The 18,001-nt window shown below is 41.9% G+C and overlaps 1 protein-coding gene across 1 annotated transcript in view; it reads right to left on the bottom strand.

Annotated features, from left to right (window-relative positions):
- Positions 1-311: 311 nt before the first annotated feature.
- The window catches only part of COG6 (component of oligomeric golgi complex 6), a 229,994-nt gene continuing 212,304 nt past the window's right edge, over positions 312-18,001 (bottom strand). Inside the window, exon 19 of the mRNA XM_082246503.1 lies at positions 312-520. Within this exon, the coding sequence (XP_082102629.1) occupies positions 373-520 (148 nt within the window). The 3' untranslated portion in view covers positions 312-372. The remainder of the gene's footprint in view (positions 521-18,001) is intronic.

Raw genomic sequence — 18,001 nt, 5'->3', positions numbered from 1 at the left:
AACCAGCTCTGGAGGGAGTCTATCCCACATTTTCACAGCTCTTACTGTGAAGAAACCTTTTTGTATTTGGAGATGAAATCTCTTTTCCTCTAGACGTAAACAGTGCCCTATTGTCCTCTGTGTACTTCTGGGTATGGTGAGCATGTAACACCTCTTCTTCCCATGTGACAGTTTTAATGCTTGGTGATGGCCGCTCCCATGGAGTTAGCACATGGGAACAAGGAGAAAGTCCTAAGCCCGGTGTAAGCTCCAAGACTATAAATGATTACAAAGGAATCCAAACATTTGAAACACACAATACATTCAACTGATATTAAGATTTATTGATATCATAAAATAAACAATATAGACAATAAAAGTAGTAAACCATATTTATGACAAAAGATTCTGAACTTGTTGTGGAGATCGTTGTAGAATGCTTGTTGGCTCTTTGTAACTATTTGCAGGATTCATGACAGCCTCGTAAATTTCACCGTAAGCTCGGCATATCAGCTCTGTGGACTGCCTTATTATCTGTTCTCTGAAAATATATATATTAAAAAAAAAGGTTAAGCAGTGATGCAGCATGTAAGTTAGTGGATATTTGGAGAAGGTGATCTAGGATTTAATGACCGCCCGTTTTCTCTCTGCTATATTGGAGACTACTTAATCTCCATTTAAAGCCAAAATGTGTTTTTGTTTTTTTTAGTTTAGGTGGGAATTTAGTTAGAATCTGACCATTTTCTCCCTCATAGGAAGACACTATCCCCAACCCCCTTTTTAATGTTCTGGTGACAATTGCCACTCAGACAGAAAGTGATAGGAAATCCAACTTTTTACAGTTGTCACCAGAACAGCAGGTGGGGGGAATATTCAAATGGAGATAATGTACCTTTTCTGGTGACAGCTTGAAGGGAAATGCTCACTTTCAAAACAAAAAGGTTTTTAACTATTTCCCACACTTCTGGCGGCCGCGATCAAAAATTTGATTTTTACATTTTTTTTTTCTGGTTCAAACATTTTATTGGAGAACAAAGTAAACAGGTAACAACAATTGGTAAACAGAGTGACAAGATAAGTACAAGCCAGATGCGCTAACAAAATAATGGCTACAATAACCATGGGTCAAACTTAGGAGTAGGCAGATAAGAGGCAACCAGGGGGGCTGTGGCCAGGACTCTGCAACCGGCGTAGCCAACCCATAGGCACCCCATAAAGGGAACACTCTGTGCCCAGGTGGGGATGCGCGGCCAAGCAGCAGGCGAAGCAAGGGTGAACAAAGCCCAGTAGCTCGATAGTACGTGAGAAGGGATAAATGTGTGCGATAGTCCACATGGTAATGCAACTAGACGGGGGAAACAGAGGATACAATAAGTAAAACCAGGAAAAGCAGGCCAAACCAGGGAGCCTGCGGGGTGCACTCTGTAGTTCTTGACAGGCTCAAACAGGTGTGTTGTTGGTCCCAGAACAAATCACGTAGGGAGGCGGAGTAGGAAAAAAGGGGGGGGGAAGAAGGGAGGTGTTCGCCGGGGGGGGGGGGGCAATGAACAGGGAGTAGTAGCCAGTAAGCCTCAGGTTAATATTAGGAATGTTTCATAGCAGAAAGTAAAATATATATATATATATATATATATATATATATATATATTTTTTTTTTTTTTTTTTTTAGGGTACCCCCTTCATTTTTCGAAAAAGAAAAACAAAAGAAAAAAAAATATATTGTTTTGTTTTTTTCAGAATGGTCACTCTTTTTTTTGTTTAAACGCGAAATAAAAAATTGCAGAGCTGATCAAATACAAACAAAAGAAAGCTCTATTTGTGGGAAAAAAAGGACATACATTTTATTTGGGTACACCGCCGCACAACTGCGCAATTGTTAATTAAAATAACGCAGTGCCGTATCGCAAAAAATAGCCTGGTCATTAAGGGCTTAAACCTTCCGGTTTGTAAATGGTTAAAGTAACTTCTGCATTAAGATGCAAGGTCCACTCATTTGGAAGCCTCCCAAATAAAACACAGTAAATAAAAGCTAAAAATATTAAGCCTCAAAAAATAGAAAAATGTAACCGTATGAATAAAAAAATGGGTACCTGGAAGCGTCTGAAGAAATCTTGAAGGTGCTGGTGATATCACCATCCTCTCGCCTGACTGTTGAAAGAGCTAGGTACTCAAAATTCAGGGATAAGGTGCTCTAGCACAATGGGGAAGTACATTTTTGTGGAATTTTGAGTACCCAGTTCTCCTAGGAGGCAGCAGTGAGGCTCAGTGATATTACCGGCGCTCTTTGGAAGTGGTCGTAAGCAGCGATATTAGCCATTTTTTTTTCTTTAAATTGTTTAATTTTTGGGGATCTTCTGTTTTTTTTTTTTTATCATGGGACAGGAGGCTCCCAGAGAAGTAGAGCCCAAATGGTTTTCTAGTTTTTAATGGAATGTGGTAGCATTAGATCCTCTGTCTTTTTTTATTGCTGTGTCCCCTGCAGGGTATCTCTCATGGTTGGTCCTGCTGACCATTGTCTACTGAAGGATGTGTGATTAAAAAAATCCAATGTTTTTGAGATTCCACAGAAAGAGTAAATTAGGAGAAAATCTCAGTGGGATCACCTATTCTGGTGACAACTGTCTAAGAGGAGATATCCTCTTGTTTTAAAGCAAAAATTCCTACCAGAAAAAAAAAAAAAAAAAGTTTTGGCTTAACATATACTAATAATGTTAGTACTAGCTTCCTAACATGTTTTCCTCCTTGTTTCTGCAACAACATGTCCCATGATTGCTAGCCTCTATTTCCTGTACTTGGAATAACAGGGCAGGTGGTTTTAACAACGTGGGATTGTAATAATCCCGCACACAGCAATCTTCATGCCAACAAGATTATATAAGTACAGAAGTGCTGAGAACTACATGGGGGCAGTGAGGGAACCAGTCCTCTTGCAGATGACATTTGGGGAAATGTGGTCAATCTTCAGGACAGGAAATAATAAAGAAAAGGCAATGAAACCGTAACTTGGAAAAAGGATAATACTGCATTTAGCACAATTAAAGTTTTGCGCAATGCACAGTGCAATTAGATATATTACTTCCAAATATACTCTTAAATTTAAAATTACGACCACAGTTGGGCTTTAAATCACATAATATAATCAACCAAATGAAAAATCTCACATCATGCAAACAAAATTCGCCTGTCAAGTGGTGTTGTCAATCAGTGTGATGTAGTTGGAAAAGTAGCCACACACACATAATAAAAGATTTAATGAGGTCCGGGAGGGCACACTGGCATTACAAGGCAAGGAGATAAATGTGTTATTTTATTATGTTTAACCACTTTACCATCGGAGGATTTTGCTTACGTCTTATTCTTACGTCCAGGCCACTTTTTTGCGATTCGGCACTGTGCAACTTTAACTGACAATTGCGCGGTCATGCAACGCCGTACCCAAACAAAATTTACGTCTTTTTTTCCCCACAACCAGAACTTTCTTTTGGTGGTATTTGATCACCTGTGCGATTTTCATTTTTTTTTTCATATTAATTAAAAAACGCGACAATTTTGAAAAAATAATATTTTTCTACTTTGACAGTTAAAAAATATCCAATATATTTAATTTTTGTCATATATTTAGGCCAAAATGCATTTAGCTACAGGTCTTTGACAAAAAAAAATTCTCAATGAGCTTATTTTTAACTGCTTTATGACCGGAAGGTTTTACCCCATTCCTGACCAGGCCATATTTTGCGATTCGGCACTGCGTTACATTAACGGACAATTGCGCGGTGGTGCAACGCTGTACCCAAATTAAATTTATATCCTTTTTTTCCCCCCACAAATAGAGCTTTCTTTTGGTGGTATTTGATCACCTGTGCGATTTTTACTTTTTGCGCTATAAACAAAAAAAGAGCGACAATTTTGAAAAAATAACAATATTTTTCAAATTTTTTTATATGAAATTCCCCCCCAAAAAATGTAAAAATCTAATTTTTTTATAATTTTAGGCCAATTTGTTTTCTGCTACATATTTTTGGTAAAGAAAAAAAAAAATCGCAATTTTGATTGGTTTGCGCAAAAGTTATTGCGTTTACTAGCTAAGGGAAAGATTTCTGTCATTTTTGGTGTTTTTTTTTTTAACAAGTAATGGCGGCGATCTGCGATTTTTTTTTGCGGGACTGCAACATTGCGGCGGACAGATCGGACCCTTGACTGACATTTTTGACACTTTTGGGGTTACCAGTGACATTACTACAGTAATCAGTGCTATACATATGCACGGTTACTGTAAAAATGACACTGGCAGGGAAGGGGTTAACTTTTATTGGAGAGGGAGGGGTTAATGTATGCCTGGTGCTTACTAATGTGTGTGGGGGGAGGTGACTGAGTGACACAGGGACAGATCGCAGGTTCAGCTATGCTGAACCCTGCAATCTGACCCTGCCTGTCACTTAGGAGATCCGCCCGCTTTGTTTACACAAGCAGGCGGATTTCCACACTCGATCCCCGACGATTGGGGAAGAGCAGCGGTGATCACCGCCGTTCCTCCCCTGGCCCGACTCCCGCTGTAAGAGGGGAATGTCTGGCGACGTAGGTCTACGTCGCCAGACGATAACGAGCCACTTTGCCGCAGTACAGTCAACGTGACTGGTCGGCAAGTGGTTAACAGTTCCATGTTTTAAAACATTATTTTTTTTTTTTCAAATGCTATAATATAACATCCCTTTTCCTAATAATAAAAAAGAGTTTTTAGGTAACACAGGTAATTATCTACTATCAGATAGGACTTGAAGGCCATTGCATCTCAGGCACGGTGCAGCACTGTCAAGGCATTGAAAGAGTAACAAATCACAAAAAAAATGTAAGCTTCTTGGTAACAATGACTCACTGTAGGATGACGACCTTCATTTTAAGGCAAAGCGCATTGGGAATGTGTAAGAAAAAGAAATCCTGTATACAACTAATTATTGAATCTAATGCAAAAAGAAGTCAATAAAATATAAATGAAATACAGTGCTTTATAAAATTCAACTAAAGAAAAAGCTGTGAAAAGGAAATAAATATACCATTCAATAATGTAAGTAGCATGTATTCCACAAAATGAACGAAGATAAACACATTAATAGTGTTTAGGCTGCTTCCCATATTCTCTCCACCAATGGAAGGTCATGACTTGCACGTTTTAGAAATCAGGGCCTTTGTCAATGAGTATTTTTTTGCGTAGGAACTGCTCCTCTCTCCATACAAAGTTATTAGAATGTAAAACACAATAAAGCAGGCCAAATGCAGGTCAGAAGGGGGTTAACTGCAGGTGAAATGCACCCGTCAATAAATTCTAAATGACCTTGTAAGCATCTTAGGCCTCATTCACATGGCTGTCCAGAGCCAGATCATTGCAGAAACACTCATATCTAGGATTTATTTTGTCAAAATACATCACCACTCTAGCTGTTTGCTGATGAATGCAGAGAATAGTGACACACGATGGTCACAAGAAGGGTAGAAATATAATTGATACACAGGCTGTGACCGATGGCCTGTCTTCCACTTTTCTTTGCTGAGTGAGAGGTAAGAAGGCAGCACCCAATGATGGAATATCTGGGACTAAAAAATGGATTTTTGTAAAATCTTACCGTAAAATCCTTTTCTCTTAGCTCATCGACAGACGTAGTCCTCGGTGATACACCACCTTCGGGTTATGTTACCTCCGCAGGAGCAGGACTAGACAGGAAATTAAAAAAGCTCTGGCCACACCCTAGGGGCAGTCCCAGAGGGTATATCCTCTCTCTCTCTGCCTCAGCAAATCAGTTATGTGAAAAAGCAGTGCTTAGAGAATTTAACCCAACCCAACTCCAAAACAGAGGGGCGGGGACTACGTCTGTCAATGAGCTAAGAGAAAAGGATTTTACGGTAAGATTTTACAAAAATCCATTTTTCTCTAGCGCTCATCGACAGACGTAGTCCTCGGTGATACACCACCTTCGGGACGTCCCAGAGCAGTATCACAACTGAGGGGTGGGAAAATGGAAATCAAATCCCAATCTAGAAGGCCCAACCGGTGCCAACTAGAAGTTTACAATGCTCATCCTTTATGATGAGACTCAACAAAAAAGGAGAAAACAAAATTTTTTTTTTTTTTCAAACAGAAAAAAACCCTCGAGGTAGACCACCGGTCTCCTCAAATTGCGGCCTGCAAAACCTTGCGGCCAAATGAGGCATCCGCCGATGCCGTCACATCAATTTTATAGAATTTTGTAAAGGTATGTACCGACGACCAGGTGGCCGCCTTACATACCTGGACCACTGACGCCTGATGGCGAAAGGCCCAGGAAGTACTGAGCGCTCGAGTGGAGTGCGCCCTAACAGGGAACGGAGGACTCTCCTAAGATCCCAGCAAGGTGTCTAGGTCCTTACTCCTAACTAGACAGAAAATAACTGATTTGCTGAGGCAGAGAGAGAGAGGATATACCCTCTGGGACTGCCCCTAGGGTGTGGCCAGAGCTTTTTTAATTTCCTGTCTAGTCCTGCTCCTGCGGAGGTAACATAACCCGAAGGTGGTGTATCACCGAGGACTACGTCTGTCGATGAGCGCTAGAGAAAACGGACTTTATTGATTGACTTTGAATCTGTTACTTGATATATGCTGTATAGTTCATATTTTCAGTAATTTCTGTAAACACTGGAAATGAAATGGTTGCTTATGAATGGGCACACAAGCTTATATATTGCACTGATTGCTGCCCTATGCTTTGAATTGATAATATGCATTCTTTTGGTTACCAAAATAGCATTTATTGACATCCAACAATCTTACTATAAAGATGAGGATTCTTCATCATGAGAGTTTTTAGGCACAAATGTATCACTGGGATCTCAGTTTACCATTAAATTTACAAACGGAATTTCTTTATCTCCTTTTTTAGTCTTTTGCTCAACAATGCTGTAAGCTCTTGTGCTTCGTATAAGTTGCATTTAAAAATACAATAAAGGCATCGTACATTTTAAATTCTAAGATTTGAGTTCTGATATGTACATTCAGTTCAAGGATATAAATAGTGTTCCGTAATTTGGGATAAATGTGGTACAATACACTGTGTATGCTATTTACAGGTCATACCATTTCACCCTGTAAATATAAATGTACATATCCCACATTAAAGCATCACAAAATCGAACTTGTCTGGGGTCCTAATGTGAATTGAGAGACTCGTTATTTTATGTGTGATCTAGATTTTAGTAAACTGTAATGGGTTTCTGTAGAGGGTAAAACATTTGATCTGATGAAGTAGTGCTATGTAAATATTAGGCTTCGTTAAAAAAAATGTACATTAAATTTAGTTATTTACTATAAATAATAATTTAATATTAGTGCCCTTGTCCACTTTACTCCTTTCTGCTAGTTTCAAGAGTGGCTGCCATTTATTTTGCTTTTTTGAATTTGATGAATACACACACTGAAGTCTTAACTGCCTTGGCTGTGATGTCTGGGCTTCTAGTGTGTTGCCAAAGAGGGCTGCCTCCAAGTGAGCCTGCTCTTACAATGTGCATTGCTATTCTGTATATGCCCCATAGTTGGGGACTCAGCTCATTTTAAATTAGGGTCCACACTTTACAAAGGATCCTTGGCTCAGTAGTGGGGTTTTAATTTTTTTTTTTTTTTTTTTTGCTGGTTAGATTGAGAGGATGTGTAGGGCCACCTTTGTATTGTTATATATACACTATATTACCAAAGTATTGGGACGCCTGTCTTTTCACACACATGAACTTTAATGACATCCCAGTCTTAAGCCCCGTACACACGTACCAATCGTCGGCCGAACGATCGGCCGTCTTTTGTCCAGGGCTGTCGGTGTCTGTTGAAAAGTGCAAAAGACTGCACAAGAATTTTGTCCGCCGACTACAGCCGACTGCAGAAGTGATGTCATGTAATGGTTAACTTTCCCTGTGTTTTTTCTTTTCTGAGCATGCCCAGTCTTGCAAATCTGCTGTCTGTCGGCCGAATTCTGTACTGACTGGCGAACAATCGGCCGTTCTGGTGTCGGCATACAAAAATTTTCATGCTTGCAAGACAGATTCTTTTCGGCCGAAAGTGCGCTGTTGGCTGTCGGAAGCATCATACTAACAAGCCTACAATCGGCAGATCGGTCGTCGGCCGACGATCGGTACGTGTGTACGAGCCTTTAGTCCGTAGGATTTAATATTAAGTTGGCCCACCCTTTGCAGCTATAACAGCTTCAACTCTTCTGGGAAGGCTGTCCATAAGGTTTAGGAGTGTCTATGGGAATGTTTGACTGTTCTTCCAGATTGCATTTGTGTGATCAGGCACTGATGTTGGACGAGAAGGCCTGGCTCGCAGTCTCCGATCTAATTCATCTCAAAGGTTTTCTATCTGGTTAAGGTCAGGACTCTGTGCGGGCCAGTCAAGTTCCTCCACCCCAAATGCACTCATACATGTCTTATCGGACCTTGCTTTGTACATTGGTGTGCAGTCATGTTGGAACAGGAAGGGGCCATCCCCAAACTGTTCCCACAAATTTGGGAGCATGATATTGTCCTAAATGTCTTGATATGCTGACGCCTTTAGAGTTCCCTTTACTAGAACTAAGGGGCCAAGCCCAACTCCTGAAAAACAACCCCACACCATAATCCCCCCTCCACCAAATGATTTCGAGCCAGTGCACAAAGCAAAATCCATAAAGACATGGATGAGCAAGTTAGGGGTGGAGTCCTGATCTCAACCTGATAGAGCACCTTTGGGATGAATTTGAGCGAAAACCTGCGAGCCAGGCCTTCTCATCCAACATCAGTGCCTAACCTCACAAATGCGCTCCTGGAAGAATCTTCAAATATTCTCAAAGACACACTCCTAAACCTTGTGGATAGCCTTCCCGGAAGAATTCAAGTTATTATACCTGTAAAGGGTGGACCAATTCAATATTGAACCCTATGGACTAAGACTGGGATGCCATTAAAGTTCATGGGTGTAATGGCAGGCGTCCCATTACTTTTGGTAATATAGTGTGTGTGTATATATTTATATTTAAAAAGCTATTGAATAATTTGATGTCAAACATGTGACCAATGACACCGAAAAGACTGGTGGGTCATAAACAATGAGCAGGTTATGTCTTTGCCACTTTTTGACAGATTTGTTATTAAACCCGTGGCTAAAGTGTTTGCTAATTAGGCATAATGTGCCCCAAATTATATATATGTAACATCAGTAGCTGGACAGACCAAAAACAGAGAAGAATTAAGATGCTAGTGCTTCAGATTAGGGATCGACTGATTATCGGCAAAGCCGATATATATTAAGGGTCGATCTGAGGTTATCGATATTGCCGATATTTCGGGAAAGTGCTGTACCAGAGTGATGCCTGCAGCTAGAGGCATCACCACGGTACTGGCGTCGATAGCCGGTTGGCTGTCTTGTAATGACAACCGATGCGACTGAGAAGCCGCTCGGCTGTCATTACAAGGAGCGGGAGGGGACATCCTCCCGCCACCTTCAGTGACTCGCCCAGGTCTCCCGTCCCACCGTGAGACCCGGGCATCCTACCTGCACAGCCGCCGAAGAGAAGAACCGATCAAAGCCACATTCGGCTGTGATCGGGTCTACCTGTAAAAAAACCCGGGAGTAATGTCATGATGTGATGGTAAATCTTTCTAGATTTTCTAGCTTTTAACAGCGTGGGGATCACCGAGTCAGGCAACTACCTATCCTTCAGCACCTGGTCTGTAAAGAAGCGAAGACGTCCCCCCACACCAAATACGGGTGAGGGCCCCCCATCAGGCAGAAGAGGGCATGTCTGCAGGCCTGGAAAAACCTGCCCACGAGTTACCAGGCCAGGGTCTCTTGGAAATTCCAGAGGTGGACCTAACGGCTTTGGATCCTATGTCTTGAGATCCTGAGGAACGAAAAGGCCGCTTACGAGCCGGAAAAAAAGGACCACGTCTGTGACAAGACTCCTTGCCCCTGGAAGCCTGTGGGAGGAGAGTACTCTTCCCTCCTGTAAGTCCCTTAATGATTTCATCCAGGGAGGACCAGAACAGGCGATCCCCCACAAAGGGGAGATCTGATAAGGCCTTCTTGGCAGCTTGGTCCGCAGACCAGCATTTTAGCCATATTATTCACCGAAGAACCACTGCTGTCACGGATAGCCTAGAAACTAAGGGAGCTGCATCCAGAGAGGCATCACAGATAAACTGCAACCCTTGGACCAACTGGTCCCCCGTCTCCGCAAAGGCAGGGGGGAAGCTGTTCCCCCTCCAAATCCTGGCGCAAAAGCTTTGCCTACTCCGTCAAGGTCTGGGACACCAAGGCAATGGTGAACACCGGCCTAAGGACTGAATCGGCCATTGTAAACGTGTCGGACCAAGGTCTCCGCTCTCCTATCAAAAGGGTCTTTAAAAGCTGGAGACTCTTCCACCGGAATTAGAGTGGATTTATTCAGTTTGGAAACCTGAATATCCACCAGAGGTGGGACTGTCCACTTTCTTAACAGGGACTCTTCAAAGGGATACCTTCTAGCGAAATGCTTAGGTACTGCCACATTGCGGTTTAGGGCAACCCCGCTGACTCGTGACAATTTTGTCAAAAAAGGCGGGAAAAGGAAAAACCTTTGCCGCTTTTGAGGATTTTTGGGTACCGAAGGTGACCGGCGCCTCCGACGCAGCCGCATCCTCCATTTTTAAAGTTTCCCGCACCGATACAATCAATGCATCCACCAGCGCTTTTTCAGGCGCAGCTGTAGTAGAACAGAAATCATCCTCACTATGAGAGCACTCACGGTGCGTGGACGCAGAACCAGTAGGGCAACTCGTACCCGCGGCGGCCAGACCAGACTCAGGATCTGAGGAGATGGGAGGAGGCAGGTGAAGGCATTGGACACTTTTTGCTGGTCAGTTTATGCAGGACCATATCCAGGGCCGCTTATAGGGGGGACCACCAGCCCTCTTGTAGGGGGCCCGAGCACACGGGGGCCCACACAGAGAGGGGAATTAGTGATGGACAACAAATACAGAAATCTTCCTCCAGCACCTGAATCTGATCTGTCTCTCTCCCTGCTTTCAGCTTTTATCTGTTGAGAAAGAGACAGTTGTCCCACACTAATCCCCCTCCCTTGTGTGGGCCCCCCTCCCAGCACTTATCTCTGCTCAGGAGTTTATTTGTAAATTGTAACTTTGTTTCTCTCTCTCTGTCTCTCTGATCACTGAGCTCAAAGCCTGTATATTTTTCTCATCTCATCTTCTTTTTTATTTAACATCGTTTTTTTTTTTTTAGATTTAGCAGGAATTATGCGAGTTATGTTATATTTGTGTCTGCTAATAGTGATTTAGATTTTTTAGCTAATTTTAGCGAAATATATCTTTAATATTTTCTTGGGGGGGCCCTGCCAGGTAGTCTTTACGGGGCCCCGCGATTTCTAACAGCAGCCCTGACCATATCCACCGCCATTGCAGACAGGGTGGACTGGGAACCAGAAAGGCCCGCCGCCTCAGAGGGGATTAGGTGGTGAAATGTGCTCCAGGGTCTCCATGTTTAACCAGCGGAACCACACAGGCAAAAATTAGAAAACACTATTAAGTGGGTCCATGGGGGACCCCAACATATGGGGGGGACGCCATGTGGGAAGGAGGGGAACCCAGGAGTCGTGGTAAAGTTTTTTTTTTTTTTGTTCCTGCCTAGTGTCCTACTTCTGTAGGGGGCAGCATAACCCAATGGTCAAGACGATTCTGGAGCTGTGTTCGTCAATGAACGAAAGTGAAAAAATGTTTTAATGCAATGAATTTTACATTTTAAACTATTTATGTTCTCTTTTTATTCTCTGCATCTGAGGGAAAGACAGTTAATAAAGATGGGACACTCACTGAAAGCATAGTAGAAGGACTTCATGATTAATCTGCCCTGATACTTGGCACAAGTATGACATAAACACAAATGGATTTTTTCTAATGTTCTTTGTAGACACAATAAGTCAAACTGTACTGCCTGCCCTGCAATAATGCTTACAGTAAATGCAATATTTTTCCTTGCATGCCCTTTGGGTCAATGTAACCTTCATCTGTAAGAAGACTTAATAAAGCTGGAAGTTTGTGGAAGTTTGACGCAAAACACTGTCACACCTCAATAAAAGGTCTAATATGTCTAAGACAATGCAAATGTTTGTAGTTGTAAAGTAAGTCTGTCCCTTACAGATTGCATGTTTACATGAAAAACACAGGACCCTTAAAATGGGAAACAATTCTGTGTTCTTTTTCTTTATGATGAAACAAGAATACATCCGTATTTTTAACTAAACAAAGAGGTGTCACTGACAGTCTTCATTAATACCTTAGCTGTTAAAAGTAACAGATCTAATTCTCTATTTGGAGAAATAAAGAATGGTAACTAAATGTAATATAGGATTATAGACCTCTGAAAGACATTGTAGGAATTTAAACGTTTATGCATGTACTTTATGAACCAGGGCAACAGGACCTTAGCTCATTTTTGCAACTCATATTTTTATTTGTCAGTATACTCGGTCAAACCTCCTTTGGCTCACTATTATGTGGATTAAAGTCTGTCCAAAGGTTGCCAATTTTGGTATTTGTTAACCATTTGCTGACTGCCCTATAGCAGTTTTACCCTAGAAGTACACAAGTACTGGCTAGGAACACATTTAACACTTTGATCGCCCCTGATTTTTTTTTTTTTTAAGCCTGTGGCGTGTGAAACACACTCAAAAGACTTACACCCGGTGCATAAAAAAGTGCACACACGCAAACGTGGAAACACAAAAAGTGCACAGGGTGTGCGAAATGGTCTTCCCTCCGAAGAGGTAGGACCCTAACCTCGATCCCCCGGGGTGCAAGACTCCTGACAGGGATTTAAGGTACTTCCTATGGTCCGTCTGGCCGGAACCAGACAGACCCCGTTCTCCAGGGGGACTGCCGAAACAGCCCACCCCAAGTACTAGGTGGGGCTCCCCCGAAGGGAGACCCCATGAGAGAGGGCGAACTAAGCCAGAAGGCCATATCCACCCCCTCCCAAGACTCAAGGCTGGGCCCGAGGACCCACACCCTCCAAGTCGTGCAGGAAAAAAGAGTGATAGTGAAGTGACACAACAACAAAGAAATAAAAACACACAAACAAAAAGGTGGGGGAAGGGGAAGTGGGGGAAGTGCTATGGTGCCATGTGAGGTACCAAGGCAGGCCTTTCGGCCGGAATAAAAAATTCCTCTGGTCTAAGCCAAAAGGCCTGTCCCAAGAGGCAGGTGCGAAAAAGGTGTGCATGGTGCAGTGACCAAGGTGCCGAAAACTCAAGGCGAGCTGCCCCTCACCAGTGAGAATTAAGGCACCCCTGGGATGCCACCCCAGGGGCACTTACACCACAGGCTTTTTGATCGCCCCTGATGTTAACCCCTGTCCACAGGAATATTGCAGTCCCACTGTAATCCTTTGTTTGCCCGTTAACCCATCAGCAGCAATATCGCAGTCCCGCTGTAAGTCACTGATTGCCGCCATTACTAGTAAAAAAAGAAAAAATATCCCATAGTTTGTAGACACTATGGCTTTTGCGTAAACCAATCAATATATGCTTTTTCAGATTTTCTTTACCAAAAATATGTAACAGAATACATATGGCCCTAAATTGTTGAAGAAATGTTAATTATTTTTTTTTTTGATAGGTTTTATAGCATAAAAATACTTTTTTTTTTCAAAATTGTTTGCCTTTTTTTGTTTATAGCGCAAAAACTAAAAAAATGCAGAGGTGATCAAATACCACCAAAAGAAAGCTCTATTTGCAGGGAAGAAAAGGACAAATTTTATTTGGGTATAGCGTCGCACGACCGGACAATTGTCAGCTAAATTAAGGCAGTGCCGTATCGCTAAAAAAATGGCCTGGTCAGGAAGGGAAGGTAAATCTTCCGAAGGGGGCAAGTGGTTAAAAGGGTTTTCAATTTTTTTTCTATATATTTTCTGATCCAGTTTCTTTACACTGCTATATTTAAATGATTAATTGAAGCAAAGCAAGAGCAAGCCAAAAAAAATGTGAAAGTCACACAAAAAATGAGTTCAACACTACAAAATAAATAAATAAATAAATAAATAGTAAAATCCACTGTAAAATCCTTTTCTTTGAGTCCATTAACCACTTAAGCCCCGGAAGCTTTTACCCCCTTCCTGACCAGGGCCTATTTTGCGATTCGGCACTGCATGACTTTAACGGACAATTGCGCGGTCGTGCGACTCTGTACCTAAACGAATTTGGCGTCCTTTTTTTCCCACAAATAGAGCTTTCTTTTGGTGGTATTTGATCACCTGTGCAATTTTTTTATCATGCTCTATAAACAAAAAAAGAGCGTCAATTTTGCAAAAATAACAATATTTTTCACATTTTTTTATATGAAATTCCCCCCAAAAAATGTATAAATCAAAATTTTTTTTAACATTTTAGGCCAATTTTTTTTTTACCATATGTTTGGTAAAAAAAAAAAAAAAAAAAAAAGAAAAAAAAAAAAAAAAAAAAATCGCAAAAAGCGTATTTTGATTGGTTTGCGCAAAAGTTATTGCGTTTACTAAGAAAGGGAAAGATTTTTGTCATTTTTGTTGTTTTTTTTTTAACGCGTAATGGCGGCAATCTGCGATTTTTATTTTTGCGGGACTGCGACATTGGGGCGGACAGATCGGACCCTTGACTGACATTTTTGACACTTTTGGGGTTACCAGTGACATTACTACAGTAATCAGTGCTATACATATACACTGTTACTGTAAAAATGACACTGGCAGTGAAGGAGTTGACTGTATTGGAGAGGGAGGGGTTAAGTGTGTCCTAGGGGCGTGTTTCTAACTGTGATTGGCTGTGGCTTGCCGTGTAAGAACAGTGATCAACGGTCCTACATAGTAGAACCATTTGATCACCATTCATACACAGGGAGAACTGACAGGCGGCTTTGTTTACATTAGCCGTCTGCCTTTCTCTCGCTGTCACGGATGATCGCGAGTGCCCGGCGGACATCGGGTCCTATTTCTTTTTTCCTATTTATTTTATTTTTTAACTTTATTACAGGTTTTTAAAAAAAAATAAAAAAATCTGATCACTTTTATTGCTGTCACAAGCAATGTAAACATCCCTTGTGACACCAATATGCAGTGACAGATTAGATTAGATTAGATTCAGCTTTATTATCATTACACATGAACAAGTACAAGGCAACGAAATGCAGTTTGGGTCTAACCAGAGTGCAATAACAGCAAATGCAGGATATACAGTTTTTACATGATTTACATAGTTAAATAGAATGATAATATAGACTATAAACAGTAATTTAAAGATGTATATATACTATAAATGTAGTATACAGGTGAATATAAATGTGCTAAGAACATAGTATACAGATTAATATATATGTACTATGAAAAATACAGATGAATATGAATATATATGTGTATAAACAATAGTATACAGATGAAATTATATATATGTATGCACTATGAACATAATATACAGATGCCTATTACTATACACAGATCAGTGTCCCGGTGAGCACAAGTTTTTGAATAGACAGTCCATTAGCGAAAAAACAAAGTGTGAGGAAAATATGATAGTGTATCAGTGAGTGACAGAGTTCACTAAAGAGACAGCTCTAGGAAAAAAGCTGTTCTTTAGTCGGCTGGTCCTGGTCCGGAGGCACCTGAAACGCCTGCCGGAAGGCAGAAGAGTAAACAGACTATGGGCCGGATGAGAGGAATCCTTAAGAATGCTGCGAGCTTGGCGCAGACAGCGTTTCTTTTGAATATCCTCCATGGCTGGGAGTAAAGTCCCTGTGATGCGCTGGGCAGTTTTCACCACCCGCTGCAGTGCCTTGCGCTCTGCAACAGAGCAGCTCCCATACCAGACTGTGACACAGCTGGTCAGGATGCTTTCTATTGCACAGCGGTAGAAGTTCACCAGGATATCCGAGGAGAGCTGATTTTTCTTAAGTGTCCTCAGGAAAAAGAGGTGCTGGTGAGCCTCCTTGACTAGGCTGGAGGTGTTGATAACCCAGGACAGGTCAGCCGAAATGTGGATCCCCAGGAACTTGAAACTGGAGATGCGCTCAACAGCCATCCCATTGATGTGGGTGGTGTCATGTGTGCCTCCTGTCTCCTTCCTGAAGTCCACAATAAGCTCCTTTGTCTTGGAGGTGAGCAGGAGCAGGTTATTGTTATTGCACCATGTAGCACAGGTACTCTTTATGGAGGGATCGAGGGTCTAAAAGACCCTAGACCCCTCCACTACACTACCGAATTTTGCATACAGCCGTTTTTTTAAATCTGCCGCCTTTTGCAGCAGAGTAACCCAGAAGTGACGTCATGGACGCCGCCTCCGAGTTACGTCATCGGAGACCCGATCGAAGCCGCTTCCGTGGGACGGAAGGCCCGGGCAAAGTCACGGAAGGTGGCGGGGGGGGGCGTCCCCTCCCGCTCACCCGGGTAACGATGGAGCGGCTCCTGAGCCGCATCGGTCGTTACCGATGGAAAGCCGACCGTTGGCTCTAAACCACAGTACCGGGATGGTGTCTCTAGCTAGAGGCATCATCCCGGTATAACCCCGCAAAGTTTGCTGACGTAGCCATACGTCACTTTGCGGTAAGTGGTTAAATACAGTGCTTTGAAAAAGTATTCATACCCCTTCCACATTTTGTCATGTTCCAACCAAAAATGTAAATGTATTTTACTGGGATTTTATGTGATAGACCAACACAAAGAGGCACATAATTGTGGAGTGGAAGGAAAATGATAAATTGTTTTCAACATTTTTTTCAAAAAAATATATGAAAAGTGTGCCATGCATTTGTATTCAGGCCCCTGAGTTAATACTTTGTAGAACCACCTTTCGCTGCAAATACAGCTGTGAGTCTTTTTGGGTATGTCTCTACCAGCATTGCACATCTAAAGAGTGAATTTTTTGCCCATTCTTCTTTGCAAAAAAGCTCAAGCTTTGTCAGATTGGTTGGAGAATATCTGTGAACAGCAATTTTCAAGTGGATTTAGGTCTGGACTTTGACTGGGCCATTCTAACACATGATTATGCTTTGATCTAAACCATTCTATTGTAGCTCTGGCTGTATGTTTAGGGTCGTTGTCCTGCTGGAAGGTGAACCTCTGCCCCAGTCTTAAGTCTTTTGCAGACTCTAACAGGTTTTCCTCTAAGATTGCCCTGTATTTGACTCCATCAATCTTCCCCATCAACTCTGCCCAGCTTCCCTGTCCCTGCTGAAGAAAAGCATCCCTACAACATGATGCTACCACCACCATTTTTTTTTACAGTGGGGATGGTGTGTTCAGGGTGATGTGCAGTGTTTGTTGTCCACACATAGCGTTTTACTTTTAGACCAAAAAGTTAAATTTTGGTCTCATCTGACTAGAATACCTTATTCCACATGTTTGCTGTGTCACCCACATGGTTTCTCGCAAAATGCAAATGGGACTTCTTATGGCTTTCTTTCAACAATTACTTTCTTCTTGCCACTCTTCCATAAAGGCCAGATTTGTGGAGTGCATGACTAATAGTTGTCCTGTGAACAGATTTTCCCACCTGAGCTGTGGATCTCTGCAGCTCCTCCAAAGTTACCATGGGCCTCTTGGCTGCTTTACTGATTAATGCTCTCCTTACCCATCCTGTCAATTTAGGTGGACGGCCATGTCTTGCAAGATTTGCAGTTGTGCCATACTCTTTCCATTTTCGAAAGATGGACTGAACAGTGCTTCACGAGATGTTCAAAGCTTGGGATATTTTTTTAAAACCTAACCCTGCTTAAAACTTCTCCACAACTTTATTACTGAACTGTCTGGTGTGCTCCTTGGCCTTCATGATGCTGTTTGTTCACTAAGGTTCTCAATCGGTTTCACAGAACAGCTGTATTTATACTGAGATTAAATTACACACAGGTGGACTCGATTTACTAATTAGGTGACTTCTGAAGGCAATTGGTTCCACTGGATTTTAGTTAGGTGTATCAAAATAAAGGGGGCTGAATACAAATGTATGCCACACTTTTCACA

Source organism: Pelophylax lessonae, assembly GCF_965119305.1.
Source record: "Pelophylax lessonae genome assembly, chromosome: 2".
Classification (NCBI taxonomy): Eukaryota; Metazoa; Chordata; class Amphibia; order Anura; family Ranidae; genus Pelophylax; species Pelophylax lessonae.
The sequence above is the reverse complement of the archived record's forward strand: the minus strand, read 5'-3'. Positions and strand labels throughout refer to the sequence as shown.